Below are 16,777 nucleotides of genomic sequence, written 5' to 3' on the forward strand. Positions count from 1 at the left end.
TGAAATTTTTGTTGAATCAAAAAATTTTATTAAATAATCTGATTGATTAAACTTTAATCATTTTTTACTCAAATTAAAGGTGAAATTTTAAGGGCAATGCAGAAAATTAAAGAGATATACAGAAAAATAAACTTAATGGCGTAAGGCTTCTAAAATAGTTCATTGGTCAAAAATTGAAATTTTAAGATACTTTGCCATGGAAGCCATTAAGAGCAAGTTACTTAAAATATTTAATTGAAATATTTTAGCAATTTTTAATTCCTGTGAAATAGCAGGTCAGCTAGAAATAATAAAGTAAAATAAAATAAGATATGAAAATTTGAGTTGGAATACTATTTCAAGAAGATTGTTTATACTATTATTGTTTACTTCTAAATCCTTTTGTTTGAAGGGAATTCTCATTGATTGATAAAATTGAGAATTTATTACCTCCCTGAGAATACTTGTATCTCAGAGAGATAGAGGTTTCATTTTTTCAGAAAGTATTTGAATTCCACAATTTATGTACAGTTGAATCATTCAAGTTTTGTTTGTTTATTTACTAACGAAATTATAAAAAACTGATTTTAATGTTAATAATGTGTCTACTTCTGATAACAATAAAAAAATAAGTGTTGTGAAATTAAAAGAAGAAGCCCTCAATTAAATATATTTTCACACATACTGTATGCACATATATAAATTATATATTTAGGAAAACTATACATATACTATAAAGCTTGTAATTACAAAAAAGTGAAAAAAAGTCTAATTCCTTCGTGTCACAGCAGGAAAACGTGCTCCAACTTTACTGTCATTGGTCAGTATATTCATCTTAAGAAAAGATTCCTTCATTTCTTAAAAAAGCCTGCTGGGGGATCTCTCTTAAGATCTTCTGCAACATCCAAAGGATAAAGACCAAGAAATTTGAACCTTTCACCCATATGATCTGGTCCAAGTAACATATCATAGCTTGCAATAAGATCTTTATGTAATTCAGGTTTAACTGTAGCCAAAATTTTCTGGAAAAATTTTAAAAAATAGAGAATTATTAAACAGATAAAAATCAAAGAACTTAGTGGAAATATATAATGCAGAAAAATAATAAAGTAATTCAAATTATTTGTTTGAAAAACTGACACATATTTACACGGGGTAGATCTGTGAACTGAATCATAAAGTTTGCAGTTATTATAATTTCCTTATTTGAAATTAATACTTATATATATATATATATATATATTCCAGCTAATGTCATTCAGTTAATATAAGCAAAAGCTTTATCACAAAGATATGATAATTAATGACCAGTATAAGAAAATAAATTATGTTTTAACATCTGCACTAAGTAGTTCTATAATCTATTGATAAATTAAAAAATTTGGTAATAAGACAAAATTTCAATTCATAAACATGTCTGCAATGTAGTTAACCTTTAAATTTATGATACTGTCAGTTAAAAATTAATGACGACCTTTTATTATTATGAAAATCTAACAAGTCTTATTTTAAGGAAAGCATAAAAAGTGACTTTAGATTTTTAATTTTATTGAATTCTAAATTTTGATTATTCATCTATCTTCACTTCATTTTTGCATTGCAAAGAATAATTAAACTTTTATTATTAAAAAATGATATTGAAGTTTCATTGTGTTATTTTTCAAATTAATGATTGTTTTCAGAGAACCAATATTTGATTTTCTTACAAACATAACAAGAAATGATAAAAAGTAATCATTTTTTACTCATATATTGTTATCACACGATAAAACTAGTCCAATAAAATTTTATTTATTTCTACACATGAATTTATGATAAATATTATTTAAAATTCAATTAAAATAAGAAAGGATTAAAAAAAAAAAACCACTTGAAAAATATTAATGCTTAACAAAATCAAACAGAAGTGTAAAGAAATTATGATTACAAGAGCAATTTTATATTGATTTGAAAAAGAAAAAATTAGAAGCAGCAAACAGAATATTGACATTTTTTAGCTCTAATAATTTAATTAGAATTAATATTAATTTAGCCCTAAGTAGTAGCACCTACTTATACAGGGGTATAATTTTTTTCATTAAAAATTTGAATAGTACAACTTGTAATAAATAAAATAAAAATTAATAATAAAAATAAATAATTAAAAATTGCTATTATACTATGAATATACTAATTATACTATGAAAGACTTGATAAATAAATATAAGTAGAATATATCAAATAAGGACAAGGACAAAAACTTACTTCAAATTTTGTTTTAATATCCATATTTGTGAGAAACTCCTTTTGGGTTACAGGTCCAAATGTTAAGGCTGCAAGAAATACATACAATTTTTTACTAAAAGAAATTGATATATGGCAAACATTTAGACATTTTAAAATCGTAAAATAAAAATACAGCTAAAAAGGAACTTCGAAAGCAAATTACTCTTTAACATTATTAAATTTTAGAAACAAATAATAAAAATTTGATGAATTCTGCAAAATGAATATAATGCATGTAAATTCTGCTAATTTAGTACTCCACAATTATGTTATGTACTTAAGAGGATGAGTTAATGAAAAAAGATAAACCATAACTTAATGATGAGCTTTTAGGGGCGACAGAAAACAGAAAAACAAAACAATCGTATATTAATATGCAACCAGAAACTCTACATATTTTGATTTAACATAGGAATATGTGAAAAATAAAACAAATAAGAATTAGTGGCCAGAAATCTGAGTACGAACAGCTGGCATATAAACATGCAGAAATGACAAGCCAATAATAAGATGGAAAATTCTTTACTAAGCAATATTTTATACTGAGGTAGTAAATGTATACATTTTTATAAAGGTTTAAAGTTCTTAATATCCACAGTAATACACACTAGAGGGCATTGGTACAGTTGGAATGCAGAACCAGACATTTTAAATTTTGATTATATATGAAGAGTATACAATAATTCATGAATGCAGAGCATTTAGTGACCTATCTTATGGCCACTACAACTGCCCAATTTGTCTAATTTGAATTTCTTCTTGAGGAAAATCTGAAAGCCAAGGTCTACAAGACTGCTATTATCCCTTTACATGGACCTTCTCCAAAGAATTGCTGCAACATATGTCCATAACTATGAAATGTTTAGTCTTTTTTAAAGAATCTAACAATCATTGCACTGCCATTCTGAAGAGTGTATTTAGAACTGCACTGCCATTCTGAAGGGGGTTCTATTAATTACAAAATTTAACACTTACTACCCTAGCCTAAATATGAATTTTTCTATCCAGTATTTGCTTGCCCTTTCTGCATCTTTATCCTCCAGCTCAGTAATTTGGAGTTTCTGGTTATGCAATGCGATTCTGTTTTGTCCTAACTTTACTGAACCTCTGCTTATATGATGAATTTTGAATTGCTTTACATAATAAATTCTATTTTATATTTAAAGCAGAATGAACAAAAAAAGTTAATGTTTCTTATTCATTTTGCTTTAAAGTTAATTTTAGAATAGTGCATTTTTTCAATGCTTATAGAAAGGATAGACTTTAAATAATTTTTTAAATATAAATGACTCAATGATTACATAAATTAATTCAACAGCTTCAAAAAATTATAATATATTTTTAATCCTATTAAAAAACTAAAAGAAAATAGTTTTAGTCAACTTAAAAAAAATTACCTTTTCCTTTGACCATTTTCTTCAAGTAAGAAAAATCTACATCAGCCGTAAGATCAGCAGTTCCTGGTTCACTAAGTGGGTCATGCAAAGCATGTCTTCTAAAAGCCTATATAAAAAATAAAAGAAAATAATATTTCTATTGGTTAAAAAAAATCTATTTTCCGAAATTATTAATACACTTATTTATATGCGATACATAATAAAATTAAAAAAAATAAAACTGTAAGCTCTGATGAGAAGAAATCAAAATATATAAAATATATTTTTTAAAAAGTTTTAGCATATCCAACATGAAAAATTTAATTTCTTGACTAGTTCCATTATTACATATTTCAAAAATTTCAAGATGAATTATTATCAACTTCATATAAAATAGATAAAATACAAAAAGGTAATAATTGCTCACTCTAAATGTGTCTGTTTTTGTCCCATCATGACCATAATCTATCAAAAGTGAATAACCACCTTCTTTTTCTATTCTAGCAGCTATTTCTTGAACCAATACCCCACTTTCAGGACTGACTTCTAAACTAGTTCGTGTTTCATCAGCCTATAATAATTAGAAACAGCATTAATCAAAAGTTGTTGTGCTTAAAATTTTAAAATCAAAAGATCTGAATAAGGTAATGACATAACAATTAAGAAATAATTCAAAAATAAAATATTCATTTAAAAGAAGTGCAACTAACTGCAATAATAATAATAATAAAGCAGATATTATTTTGAATATTTACAATAAATTAATATTTATATCAATTATTAATATTTATGTAAGAATTATATATAGAAACAAACTAAACAACTTTCAAAATCAATGTTTAAGCATTTTTTGTATTAAAATTTTTAATAATTTTTTTTTATTTTAATTAAAAAAGTACTCAATATTGTCCAGCACTAAAAAAAAACCCGAACAATTTTAATTCATCAGAGTAATAATTCTAAAAATACTTTTAAGATCTACTTAAGAGCTACAACATTTATAATGAACAATATGCAGATATCAAAATATCTAAATTGTTTAAAAAGATGATTAGGGATAGACACTTTAAATGTATTCATCAGCAAGTGTTTAAATATTTTTTTTCAAACACTTCAAAAGAATATTCTTTAAATCTCTATAATGAATGTTCAAATATTTTTATAATTAATGTTTAATACTTTCCCTGGAATTCTCATAGAAAAAAGTTATAGCTTGTAAATTAAAGCAAGAATAATTTGAATATATTCAAGAAAATACAGAGACGAATGAGAATAATTTTCTTCTTGCAAATAAGCTTAATTACAGTATAACTCAAATTGAATACAACAGAATTTCCCATATCCATAGCTAACAACTTATATCTAGATATAAGTAAACATTTAATATTTGATATAGTTTTAAAATTATAACAGCAAAATTAAAAGGAAAGAGATAAAAATGAATCATTTTGAATTGATAATGAAGAACCAATGAAAAGTTTAAAGCAATAAATAATGAGGAAAAATAATTCTTAAAGAAGAATTATTCGAGAAAAAATAATGAGAAAAGTGTTTCACCACTGAGCATTCATATCAAATATTATTGAAAAATATTGAACAAATTAAAACATATTGTTCACATACCAAAGAGGGTTTATTTCAATACATCACTTTATTATTACAATTAATGAACAGATAACTCTTGTTTTTTGTAGAAGTATGCAATTATTAAATATTATTGTTTGACACATTTTTTATAAATTTTCAACAATATTTACTTAATTAGACACAACAAACAATTTAAAAATAATATTTTATTAACAAGTTAGTAAGTTTAATTCTATGATACATGATATATATTAATACAAAAATATTAAAATTAATAAGTGAAAAAAAATTAATATTAATGCTTTTTAAAAAGTTCACCAAGACAGACAGAGAGAGAGCTACAAATTAGACAAAGAGGAGAACTTACCAAATTACTGTTAAAAAAGAACCAATTCATATTTGAGGATCATGCCATGAACTATAATATTGTTCAAAAGTAAATACCAACAATAACCAGTCACCAAGCAACCAAACAAAACACTAAAAATTGACTTCAATCCCCATGCAGATTGCATGCATACAATTCCTATTTCTTACAAGTTAAACAGCACTAACATAAAAAACTCACGTCAATGAAAAACTGACTGGCGGGCGTGGGCCCACGTGACACAACATAACGTAGATGATGCTCTCCTTGTCCATCGTCTAAGTCGATCAGGACTTCTCTCCAGCCTTCATTAGTTTTCTTTACAATAATCAATAAAAAGAAATTAATAATGTTTTAGAAAACAGCTTAAAAGCCAATTTGCATATTTTCACTAACTGAAAATGAAGACTTAGAACATTTAAAATTATAAAGAAATTTCGTTTTTTGCACTAAAATCTTTTGTTTAGGGCTAAATTCAAAGATTTACATATGTGAAAAAATCTTCTTTAAGACAAAAGTGACTTATATACTTGTAAATAAATTCAAGTATCAGTATTTATGTACCTTAATTTTTCAAGACATTAACAGAATTGTACTAATAAATAACCCCCAAACTTAATCAAATCACTTATGATAACATTAAAATTTTATTAAAATATACAACAGGAATTTAAATGTGACAATTTTTTTTTTATAGAATTTTGCCAAATTTTTTAATGCATTTTGAAATTTCCATATGCACATAAAAACAAGATAAAACAGCTATATCTTAACAGGCACAAGAATCTAATTTCTGAAATATTTGAAACTGATTTTTAAATTAATACACAGAATGCTAAAGAAATGAATACATATATAAAACTTCAAGATAAAACATTAAACCTTTTAACTTGCCTGTAATTTATGGATAGGAAAAGCATCAAACAATTCATAAGCTATGATGCACGAAAATCCTTGTGGAACATCTTCCAAATTTCTGTACCATGAAACAGGTACACCGTGCTTTGTTATATTATGCTTGTACATTAATTCATCATTATCTTGGTTGGTGTGAAGATGTAAATGCCGTCTTGAATCATCTGCTTCCAAAACATCTTTAACAACACTGACTGTGCCACATAATTTTAATTCCTGAAGCTGGCTCAGATGTGGACTCACTTCAACCAAGTGTAAAGAGACTACTTCTCTTGCATCATTGTTTTGAGAAAACACCTAGTTTTTAATATACTATTCCATTAATTTTTACAACAAAACATTAAAAACAATTCATTATTAATAGATACAAATTAAATTATAATTAACATGAAATGCATTAATTTTAATGTATTGATATTATAATGGAGAAAAAAGAAAAAGAAAGCCTTAAGGAGTTGCTGCTAAACTTCTTGATAAGTCTATGTCTTTTCTTTGTCTTATGTCTTTTTCAGTTATCATTATAATTATAAAGCTATATATATATATTGGGTTGGCAACTAAGTAATTGCGGATTTTTTTAAGAAAATCAAAGAAAATTTTTTCATGGAACTAAATAACTTTATTCTGTAATGTATTGCCTATTTTGATCAATGACCTTTTGCCATCTTTCAGGCAGCATCATAATCCCACGTTCATAAAACTTCTGGTTTTTATTATCAAAAAACTGAATCAGGTACGATTTGACATCGTCATCATTATTGAAATTTTTACCATTCAAGGAGTTTTGTAAAGATCGAAACAAAAAGTAATCAGATGGTGCAAGGTCAGGACTATATGGTGGATGTGGCAAAACATCCCAACCAAGCTCCAATAATTTTTGCCGAGTGACCAAAGATGTGTGTGGCCTTGCATTGTCATGATGGAATACAACACTTTTTCGATTTGTCAATTCGGGCCACTTTTCTTCAACTGCTTTGTTTAATTTCGTTAGTTGTTCAATGTAGACATCAGAATTGATCGTTCGGTTGGGTGGTAAGAGTTCAAAGTAGACAATTTCTTTGTAATCCCACCAAACTGATAACAAAACCTTCTTTTGATGAATATCAGCTTTTGATGTTGTTTGAGTTGGTTCACCTGGCCTGCTCCACGATCTTTTCCGCTTGATATTGTTGTAAACAACCCATTTTTCATCGCCAGTTATCAGCCGTTTTAAAAATCGATCATTTTCATTACGCATCTTTAGCAAATAGCAGCTGTTAATGCGTTGCGTTAAATGCGTTTCTTTCAATTCGTGAGGAACCCATGTATCGAGTTTTTGAACATAGCCAAGTTGTTTTATTTTTAATGCATGTATGTGATACATGAAGCTTCTCTGCAATCTCACATGTTGCACTGTGACAATCCGAATCGATTATTGCTTTGATTAGGTCGTCATCAACTTCAACTGGACGACTAGAGCGTTTTTCATCTTTGAGTGAAAAATCACCAGAACGAAATTTGGCAAACCAATTTTGACACTGCCGTTCTTTTAAGGCTTCGTCACCATAAACAGCACATAACTTTTTATGAGCTTGTGATGCGTTTTTCCCTTTGCGGAAATAAAAAAAGCAAAATAAGAAGAAAATGTTTCTTTTGATTTTCCATTTTTCAACGAACGCCAAACGAAATCTACGCAACCGATCAAAAAACTTTTTTTACTGATTGACAGCTGAATTGCCAACTATCAAATAACAAAATGTGTTTTACATTTGTACTACGTCTGCAAACCTAAAAATTCAACTGAAGCCATCTATGAGTGAAATCTGCAATTACTTAGTTGCCAGCCCAATATATACACTTTTTAAAGGAAACAATGAATGTCTGAGCGTTTATTAATTCTACTGAAAAGTATTTTTCTACAGAAAATTCTATCAATACAATTAAATGCCAAAGAAAGCTAATTCTAATAACTTCAAAAATATTCAAGTTAGATCTTAAATATATTAAAAGTAATAATCTTATAAAAGTTTCTTATCACTGATTATTTAATCAGATTAATCTCACAAAAGGTGGATACAATTTTTTTTTCTTGAAATTTAAGCTAATTAAATCAATATGCCGAAAATTTTATCAAATTTTTAAATGTAAATCAAAAGTATTAAGAAATTTTTTGAAATAATTAACGAAAATTATTTTGGAGAAAATGTTTTCAAATTAAATTTTCTAACAGCTGTCTTTTCACTGAATTTTAAAAATACATTAGAAGTAATAATCTTATAAAATTCAGAGGATTATCAGATCTTATCCTATATTATTCAGAGGATTTATATAATTATGTGTGAATGATACCACTTCATATACATAAATATTTTGAATAATACAGAACACAGAATGAGGATCTAGATTATTTTCAATTTAAGATAAAAATTTAAAACATAATAACTTTAAATATAATATTTGTACTTGGTTTGTCGATACAGAAAAGATCAGAGATAAATATTTTTCTTTATTGTATAATGCTTTTAATTAAAAAAATGCCAACAGTTTATACAGTCCTACCCTCAAGAGTTCATCTGATAAAGCTCCTCTATTGGGCCCTATTTCAACAATATACCAAGGTTTTGGTTTCCCAGCTTTAATCCATTCTTTCAAACACCATTCTGCAATTATCTAAAAAAAATGAAATTTAATTTATAAGATCTGTTGAAAAAAATTAAAAGATAAAGCTATAAAAGTGAAGCCTAATATTTTAGTAATTTTTAACTATACAAAATGCTTATAAAATTGCAAGTTTTTGAAAAGTAATTAATAATGGAAATTTTATGATTTAATAACTAGAAAAACTTTCACATTGCAAGAAAATTGCTGTCAACAATAGAAAATTGTTAAAAATAAATATCGCAAACAATCCGGATGAAATACTGAAAAGGCTAGGAAAAGAATACTTGAAAGCTATGGATTTTATAGATTAAAAAAATATAAATAACTCTACTATACATCCTCAGCTTAAAACAAACAATGCAAGATATATTTCCGTGATGGCTAATAAATTTTGTATTTGAATCAATTTTCATAATACACACACAAAAGAAAAAAGATAATGCTAAGATAATAATTTTCCAAAGCAGATAATTATATTCTTTTGCCAACTTGTAATTTCTGTTTATAAGAAATTATAAAAAAAATTGTAATTACATTTATAAAAACATACTTTAAAAATAAGTAAATTGAGGTAATTTAAATAAAATAAATCATTGAGTAAATTTTATAGATATATTTTGAATCCTAATGAATAGTTTAACTATTTATGCTCATTAAAGAATAAGTACTTTCTCAGAGATTAAAAAATAAGTGAATTCTCAGACATTGAGAAATAAGTGTATTATCAATTTCTTTAAAAACAATTCATTAACTAAAAAATTTTACTGTAACCATACAATTAAAACACTATTTATAAATCTTGTGGCACATTGTAAATGCGATTACCATAAAACTAACGTTTTAAAAGTCATTTATAACCGAAGCAAATTAATTTATTATAATGTACAACAAAAAGACAAAAATTAAAAATTTTAAATAAAATATAGAAAAAAATGCATGAGAAAGTTAAAATATATAAAAATTCATGATTTTTTTTTTAAATGAAAGATTTTAGTACAAAGCAGAATTTTATATATGTATATATATACATCTTAAATTTTCTTTGCTATGGTAACTATAAGGAAGAATGAAACTTTAAATTTAATCATTATTCATTTCAGTATTCCTCATATAAAAAAAGCTTGCTTTGTATTTGGAAGATATGCAGAACACTATTCAAATAATTTTTAATTTATTTTTTATTTAATTTATTTATTTAATTTTAATTTAATTTTAAATATTTATATTTAATTTAATATTTGCTCATTTTTACAGCAAAAGATTTTCTTTTTAAATAAAATGAAGCATGGGCCATAACTGCATCAAAAAGATAGCCTCTCTTACTTTTTTTTTATTAAAATCTTTCACAAAGCTAACAATATTATCCTTTTTATTTCATAATATTAATTTATGTAGAAGCGGTTGTGACAATCTCCCCGAGATGGCGCAGGCGGCGCCAGGGAGAAGGCGCCGCCTGCGCCATCTCGGGGAATTGAATGTGAGGAGAGAGCAGGTGCTGGACTTTGGGTTGAATGGATGTGAACCATGGTAGCACAATGAAGTGCCCACACTGTAAAATATACCAAAACTGTAGATATGTACAATAGAACCTATATTTAATCCTAGACACTGTTTAATAGTGAGTTCTTTCAGAGGACGGACACATTCGTTCCCACATTTATAGTTATCATTTCTGTAATATTGATTACAGAATGCACCAATAATTTTCTTTTCTACTTTTAAGCACATAATTATCAACTGATGAATATTCATAGTTATTGATGATTTAAAAAAAAAAACCTTTGCCACAAGACTATCTTTTTTTATAATGTTTAAAGGCAAATTATATATATTTTAATTGTCGAAAAATTATAGTTTAAAAAGCATTCAGTGGCACCAAATCCGAAATTTCAATTCATAAATAAAGCAGTATTACATCCAAATTTAAACAGCTTTTTTTTAATAAATAGTAACATTTAAATCTTGAACAGATAAAGTACTTGGATGTTAAAATACAAAATGTCTTTATATTTCAGAGTATATATCCATAAGAATCTTTAAATTTTACATAAATTTCTATTCAGATTCATTTTTAATCAAAACAAAATAATGTTTATAAAGTTTACAAAAGTTTAAAAGAAAAAGAAAGAACAACTACAAAAATTAGGAAAGTAATTTCCAAAAAATATAAAAGCAAAGCATTTAAGAATAGTTGAATTCATCACTAAATGATACTTACATCACCATATAACTGTGAAATTTCAGGTGATGTGATAACACCAGAGCTTCCAATTACATCTCGATGCATGTAATATCCCTAAAGATAAAATGTGATGGGAACAATAATGTTTAATTATTAAAAAATCAAAATGATTCAAGAGTAAAAAATATACATATATTTATTAATTTAAGGGATCACGCGTATTACTTTAGAAACATGATAATTAACATTTAGATATGATGAATATAAAGTAAAATTTTCTAAATAATAAATTAATTTAATGGAACTATAAATATATATTCCTTACATTTATATGAATGAACAAATATATGCATATTTAGAGCAACTACTGTGAAAAGATCATACATTTTAAATTTATTATTGTATTGACATCCTAGATTCTTGTATAAAACATAATTAAAATACAGCTTGAAGAATAAGATGCATGCAAGACAGTTTCGATTAAGGACAGAATAAGTTTTCCTCCCTTTTATTAAAAAATTCGTATTTGAAGGGGGGGGGGGGAGAATTCCTTATATAATGGCAAAACAAAATACATTTTTAGTATTCTGTCAACTTAAGTTACTTGAATAAAGGGGGAAATAAATCCCATATGTGAAAGAATAAAATTTTTCATATTCAAAGAGCATGCCCCACTATAATACCATTAGGATCATTTACGAGGTATGGCAGACAAAATAGTAAGTAGCAGAATGAATTTTAATTATTAGAACAATCTTAAGGAAGATTTGTAAAAACATCTTGTTTATTTATTTATTTTCTCAGTAAATTCCAAAACTGGTAATTAATTACATGCAAATATCAGCAATATCATTTTATGCATTCTCAATTTGAAGCCTACATTCAAAAAATCTCAATTTTACAAATAAAATTTATAAATTAAATGTTTATATGTTTCAAACAGCCAATAAAAATAGGTTGTAATATATTACATATATGTCTTGTAAATAGACGTAAATTAAAAGGGAAAAAGAAAAGTGTTAATTCTATTAATTCTCAAGTTGTGTACAAAATAATTAACCTCTAACCTTATTGCCCTTTAATTACCCTATAGTGCTCAATTAGGTTTTTTTCATTTGAGAAGAAAATATGTATCTAGTAGCAAATTATTTAATAAATTCTGAATGAACTTAAAAGTATCTACAGAAAAAAATAATTTCTTTTTATAAGGAAGTAAATATATTCAAACTCTTTTATAGAAATCAAGAATGAAAATTGAATTTAAGTATTTAAGAAACAAAAATCTTGTTTCTTGACACAGAAAAATTTTGTTGTTAATTTGACCTTTGTTAACCTTCAAGTTTGATTGATTTTTCAATAGAATACCGGGCCATTAATTTAGTGAGACAGAAATGTGGGGCTTGGGAAGAGTATAGCTGGAATATAATAATAAGTATTAAACAGGATTACAGAACTGCAAATATATATATATATATCCCTGACCAAACTTGTAACATTTTCCTGATTTACAGCTGCTAATTATATTAGTATTCTGGCTTTCTCTCTACTCAAAATTATTGCATATGTATAATATAAATTATTAAAAATAGTTTTACAACTTACTTAATATAAAAAATATATTTCCTAAAATTTAGTTTAAAAAAAATATTTTTTTAAATGGAATGAATAACTTAAAAACTACTCTTTGAAAAATTCTACTACTCTCTAAAACATGAACTACTCTTTGCAATACAAATAAAAATTATTTTAACAGTAAATATTATTGTGATCTTTGCTCAAAATATTAAAGAATATTTATTAGTTCAACAACTAATGAGTGCTTTTTGCATAAGTACCAGAACTGCATGTTGCATCATAAATATAAAAACAGCACAATTATGTGAATTAATAATATGTATTTAAACAATGATTTAAAAAAAATCCAAATACTACCTTCAATTTATTTTCTTTAACAAATCGTAAGAAATTACTGCCTTTATTCATAAACTTACACTTTTATAAATGAATAAAATTATTTTACTTTCATTACAAATAATACTAGATGTAAAATATTAATTTAAAGATAATAACTGAACTAATTAATACCATATGCTTACCTATTATAATTAAAATGTAAAAAAATTATAAATAATAACCAATTAATTTCAAAATTGAAATATCAATTATTAGAGTACCAATAAAAATATTTGATTTAAAACAACCAGTCATATTTTAAGTAAATTAAAAAGTTTCAATATCTTATTTCTGCAAAATTTTGAGGCTTGCAATTTTTTTCCTCAACTATTAAATTCTTTTTTTTAAGTTCACTGAAGATTTTTTCTTCCTCTTTTAATTCTTAGAGCTAAACTCCATGTCTTTTTTTTTTCTTCTTTCCAAATTTTCACATAATTCCTTCCCTTGTTCTCTTTTCTTTTTACTCTTCCTATTTTGGCTCACAATTTCTTCACACTTAAAATCAATTTTTTTGCAAATTAAAATTATTTATTCCATTATTTGCTTGAATGTCATAAATAATTCTTTTTCTTTTGGCAATGAATGTTTGTTCTTTCATATTCTCCCATTAACAATTTTTATTGATTAAAAATCCTCTCTCAACAATACTGTTACAATGAAAAAGTATCATTATCATCTTTAATAAGATTCAAATTTCAAAATCAAGTTCTACCCTTTCTTCCTTTCATATTTGAACTGGCTCATAGTTTTAAGTAAAGATTTCCAACTCTCTATAGAAACTGCATATTACAAATAATTCATACAACTTTTTTAAACAACACAATTACTATGATAAGAAATCTGAAAGATGGCTTATCAACTTACAAACAATGCTATAAAAGATATTCAAAAACTGACTCTTCTAAATATTAAATTAAAAAAAAAAACCTTTTATGCCAGATTTTATAACTGTGTTTTAATAGCAATTAACAATGAATGAGGAATTTTACAATTTATTTACTATACTTTTCTTACCAGTTAACAAAAATTTGGTACTTAAAACAAAAATTTTCTAATAAATACTATGCTTTTTTCCAGTGAGCAATTCTTATTTGAAGAATTGGAATACTACAGAAACAAATAAGGATTTGCCAGGATATTAAAGTGAAATTATTAAAATTAAATTTTTAAAAATTAGGAAAAGACAAGCAAGAACAGTTAGGACAAATAGATTGTCAGTTAAAAAAATTTTTTTTTCTTGGTATCTAAGTAGGTTTCATATTATTGAAACAGCAACTAACCATTCCTTCTTTATTAATATATCATTTAGATGTTTGTTAACCGAGTTTGTTCAGCAATTCCGAGCTGCTCCTCAGAAAAATAGTAAGTGTTCTTTAATCAAGAAACAATTTTGCAGAATAGTAACCTGTTTTGCACTCAAACTTCAGTTAGAAAGGATAATTAAAAATTAATTTTATCTTTAATTCTATAAGGTCATTAAAATCTTAGTAAATGAATGTCAAAAGTTATGCATGCTTTTTAAATAATTATAATCCTAATGGATATCTCATTACCAAATAAACTGGTGTTCAATAAAACACTAAATTAATAATAATGTGTCTTGAGTAGGGTTGAAATAATAAAGAAACTTACTGACATGGGATTTATGCCAATTTCTTTCATATACTCGGCAACAGTCATAGGGCCTGTTGCAGAAATTCTGGCTTTAAGTTGTTGCACAAGTTTTGTTTCTTTAGTCTTTGTTAATGGTTTAGCAGAAAATGCTCTTTGTTCTGTTTTGAAAATAAAATGTAAATTTTGTAGGCAATTTTCTATATTTAATAACATATTAAATGCAGTTTTAAGAAAACATAAGCACTTAAAAACTAATGAGAATAAAAATAGACGTTTATGTTAAGATAATTTTCATATATGTCTTATTTAAAAATCAAATTATCATAAAAACAAAAATAAATATAATAACATTTTATGCTACAGTATTAAAAAAATAAAAATCTATATATAGATGTCAGAATACAAATGGAAGGTGATTTATGTATACATGAACTTTTATTTAAAAAAAATACACATGTCAAATATTGCAGCATCAAAAAGAAACAATCAGCAGAAAAACTTAGACAGTGGTAAAGAATGTTACGAAATTAGAATTGCGATGTATCGTATTTCAAAAGAGCAATAATTAATCTAATAAAAATACTAGCTATTTTCTTATACTTAAACCTATTCCAAAACTCAAAATTAGACAAGTTAATGTTTCGATCGGCATTTAATACGCAAATTATCAAATACACCACAGAGAATACCATAAACGCAACCCTTTCATTCTTATTCATAAATTAAATTTTTATCACAGATTATATACTTTAAATTTCAACTTCAATATACCGCCAATTCCAATTTAAAAACTTACTAAGTTAAAGTATTTTCAATTGGATATAAAGTAAACTACAACGAAACTCAAGATTCAACCAGATTAAAACATACCACCATTAGATGTCTTTTTTATCTGTAATCCATAATTATTTTTTAAGAACTGTCTTCCATTGACATTTGCATTGTTTATGCTACGAATAATTCTAACTCCCGTACGAGCCAGCATTCTGACAATAAAAATTAACCGAAAAGAAAAGGACTTAAAATTACAAGGATTGTGCAAGGGTATTTAAACGACATCAAAACAAGAAAAAAAAAGATTTGTAAATCTATTGTGTTGCCAAGACATAAAGTTTTCTTCAAAATTACCAATAATAAATTGTCCGATTGTTCATCTTTTATCTATGAATGCGTCAATATTTATTGGCATTAATTAATTAATGCTATTTAAAATCTTTGACACTTACTGTTATTAATGTTTTAAAATAACATTTAAATCGAAACGATAGAGTTATCATAATGAATAATAGTTGGAAATTTAGAAACAAATTTCGAAATTTCTAGAATTTCTTTCCATAGTACTCATAGAATACTTTTGTATCTCTCAAGTGATAATATTTCAACGATATGTATAAAAAAAGAAGCTGAAATTTAATTTTTTCAATTAGCTCTTCCATTGGCTGAGAAGATTTCAAAGGTTAGATTATGTTCTGCCTTTAGCGCCAACATGCTAGTATGCTTGTAAACATTAACACGTGCGATAGAATCGATTTAAGCTGTCCGGAGCCCTGACACATTTGATGAAATTATGGAATTGAAAGTATGTTGCATGTTCTGATTATAGACTTATAGATCCTTCAATTTGCGGCATATATTTTCGAGATTTCTTATTTATTTCAATGTATAGGAATCATTTAAGGCATTTTTCTATATATATATATTTTAAAAATATTTACAATTTTATGACATGACTTTAGATATCAATTTCAACTATTAAAAGGTGATTTTTTTTTATTGCATAAACTATATTTCTTCAAATAATTGATAAATAAGCCCCAAAAAATTTTTTTAAGCTAGATTTTAAAAAAATTTTTAAGCAAGCTTAATTTTTGGTCCATTGATTTCAAACTTTGATGAGCG

The 16,777-nt window shown here is 25.6% G+C and overlaps 1 protein-coding gene across 2 annotated transcripts; it reads right to left on the bottom strand.

Moving 5' to 3' along the window:
• Positions 1–647: 647 nt before the first annotated feature.
• LOC129965496 (protein arginine methyltransferase NDUFAF7, mitochondrial-like) lies at positions 648–15,960 on the bottom strand. 2 transcript variants are annotated; one of them, XM_056079438.1, is made up of 10 exons: positions 15,749–15,959; positions 14,897–15,036; positions 11,348–11,425; positions 9,028–9,138; positions 6,469–6,786; positions 5,776–5,892; positions 4,048–4,191; positions 3,642–3,747; positions 2,224–2,291; positions 648–1,001 (listed from the first exon to the last, which is right to left on the bottom strand). In XM_056079438.1, the coding sequence occupies exons 1-10, from the start codon at positions 15,861–15,863 to the stop codon at positions 831–833; spliced, it is 1,368 nt and encodes a 455-aa protein (XP_055935413.1). In that variant the 5' UTR covers positions 15,864–15,959; the 3' UTR covers positions 648–830. The 2 variants fall into 2 exon arrangements, with proteins under 2 accessions (XP_055935413.1, XP_055935414.1); XM_056079439.1 differs by lacking the exon at positions 5,776–5,892 and having other exon boundaries at positions 15,749–15,960.
• Between the last annotated feature and the right edge of the window lie 817 nt (positions 15,961–16,777).

Source organism: Argiope bruennichi, chromosome 4 (genome assembly GCF_947563725.1).
Source record: "Argiope bruennichi chromosome 4, qqArgBrue1.1, whole genome shotgun sequence".
In the NCBI taxonomy this organism is placed as follows: Eukaryota; Metazoa; Arthropoda; class Arachnida; order Araneae; family Araneidae; genus Argiope; species Argiope bruennichi.

Bases quoted from the DNA above. Each gene is read 5' to 3' on its own strand.
- LOC129965496 (XM_056079438.1), bottom strand. From the start codon at position 15,863: ATGCTGGCTCGTACGGGAGTTAGAATTATTCGTAGCATAAACAATGCA. The intron at 15,037-15,748 runs GTATGTTTTAAT...TTTTCAAAACAG, and splicing joins AAAAAAGACATCTAATGGTG to AACAAAGAGCATTTTCTGCT. The intron at 6,787-9,027 runs GTAGGACTGTAT...ATTAAAAACTAG, and splicing joins TATCAGATGAACTCTTGAGG to GTGTTTTCTCAAAACAATGA.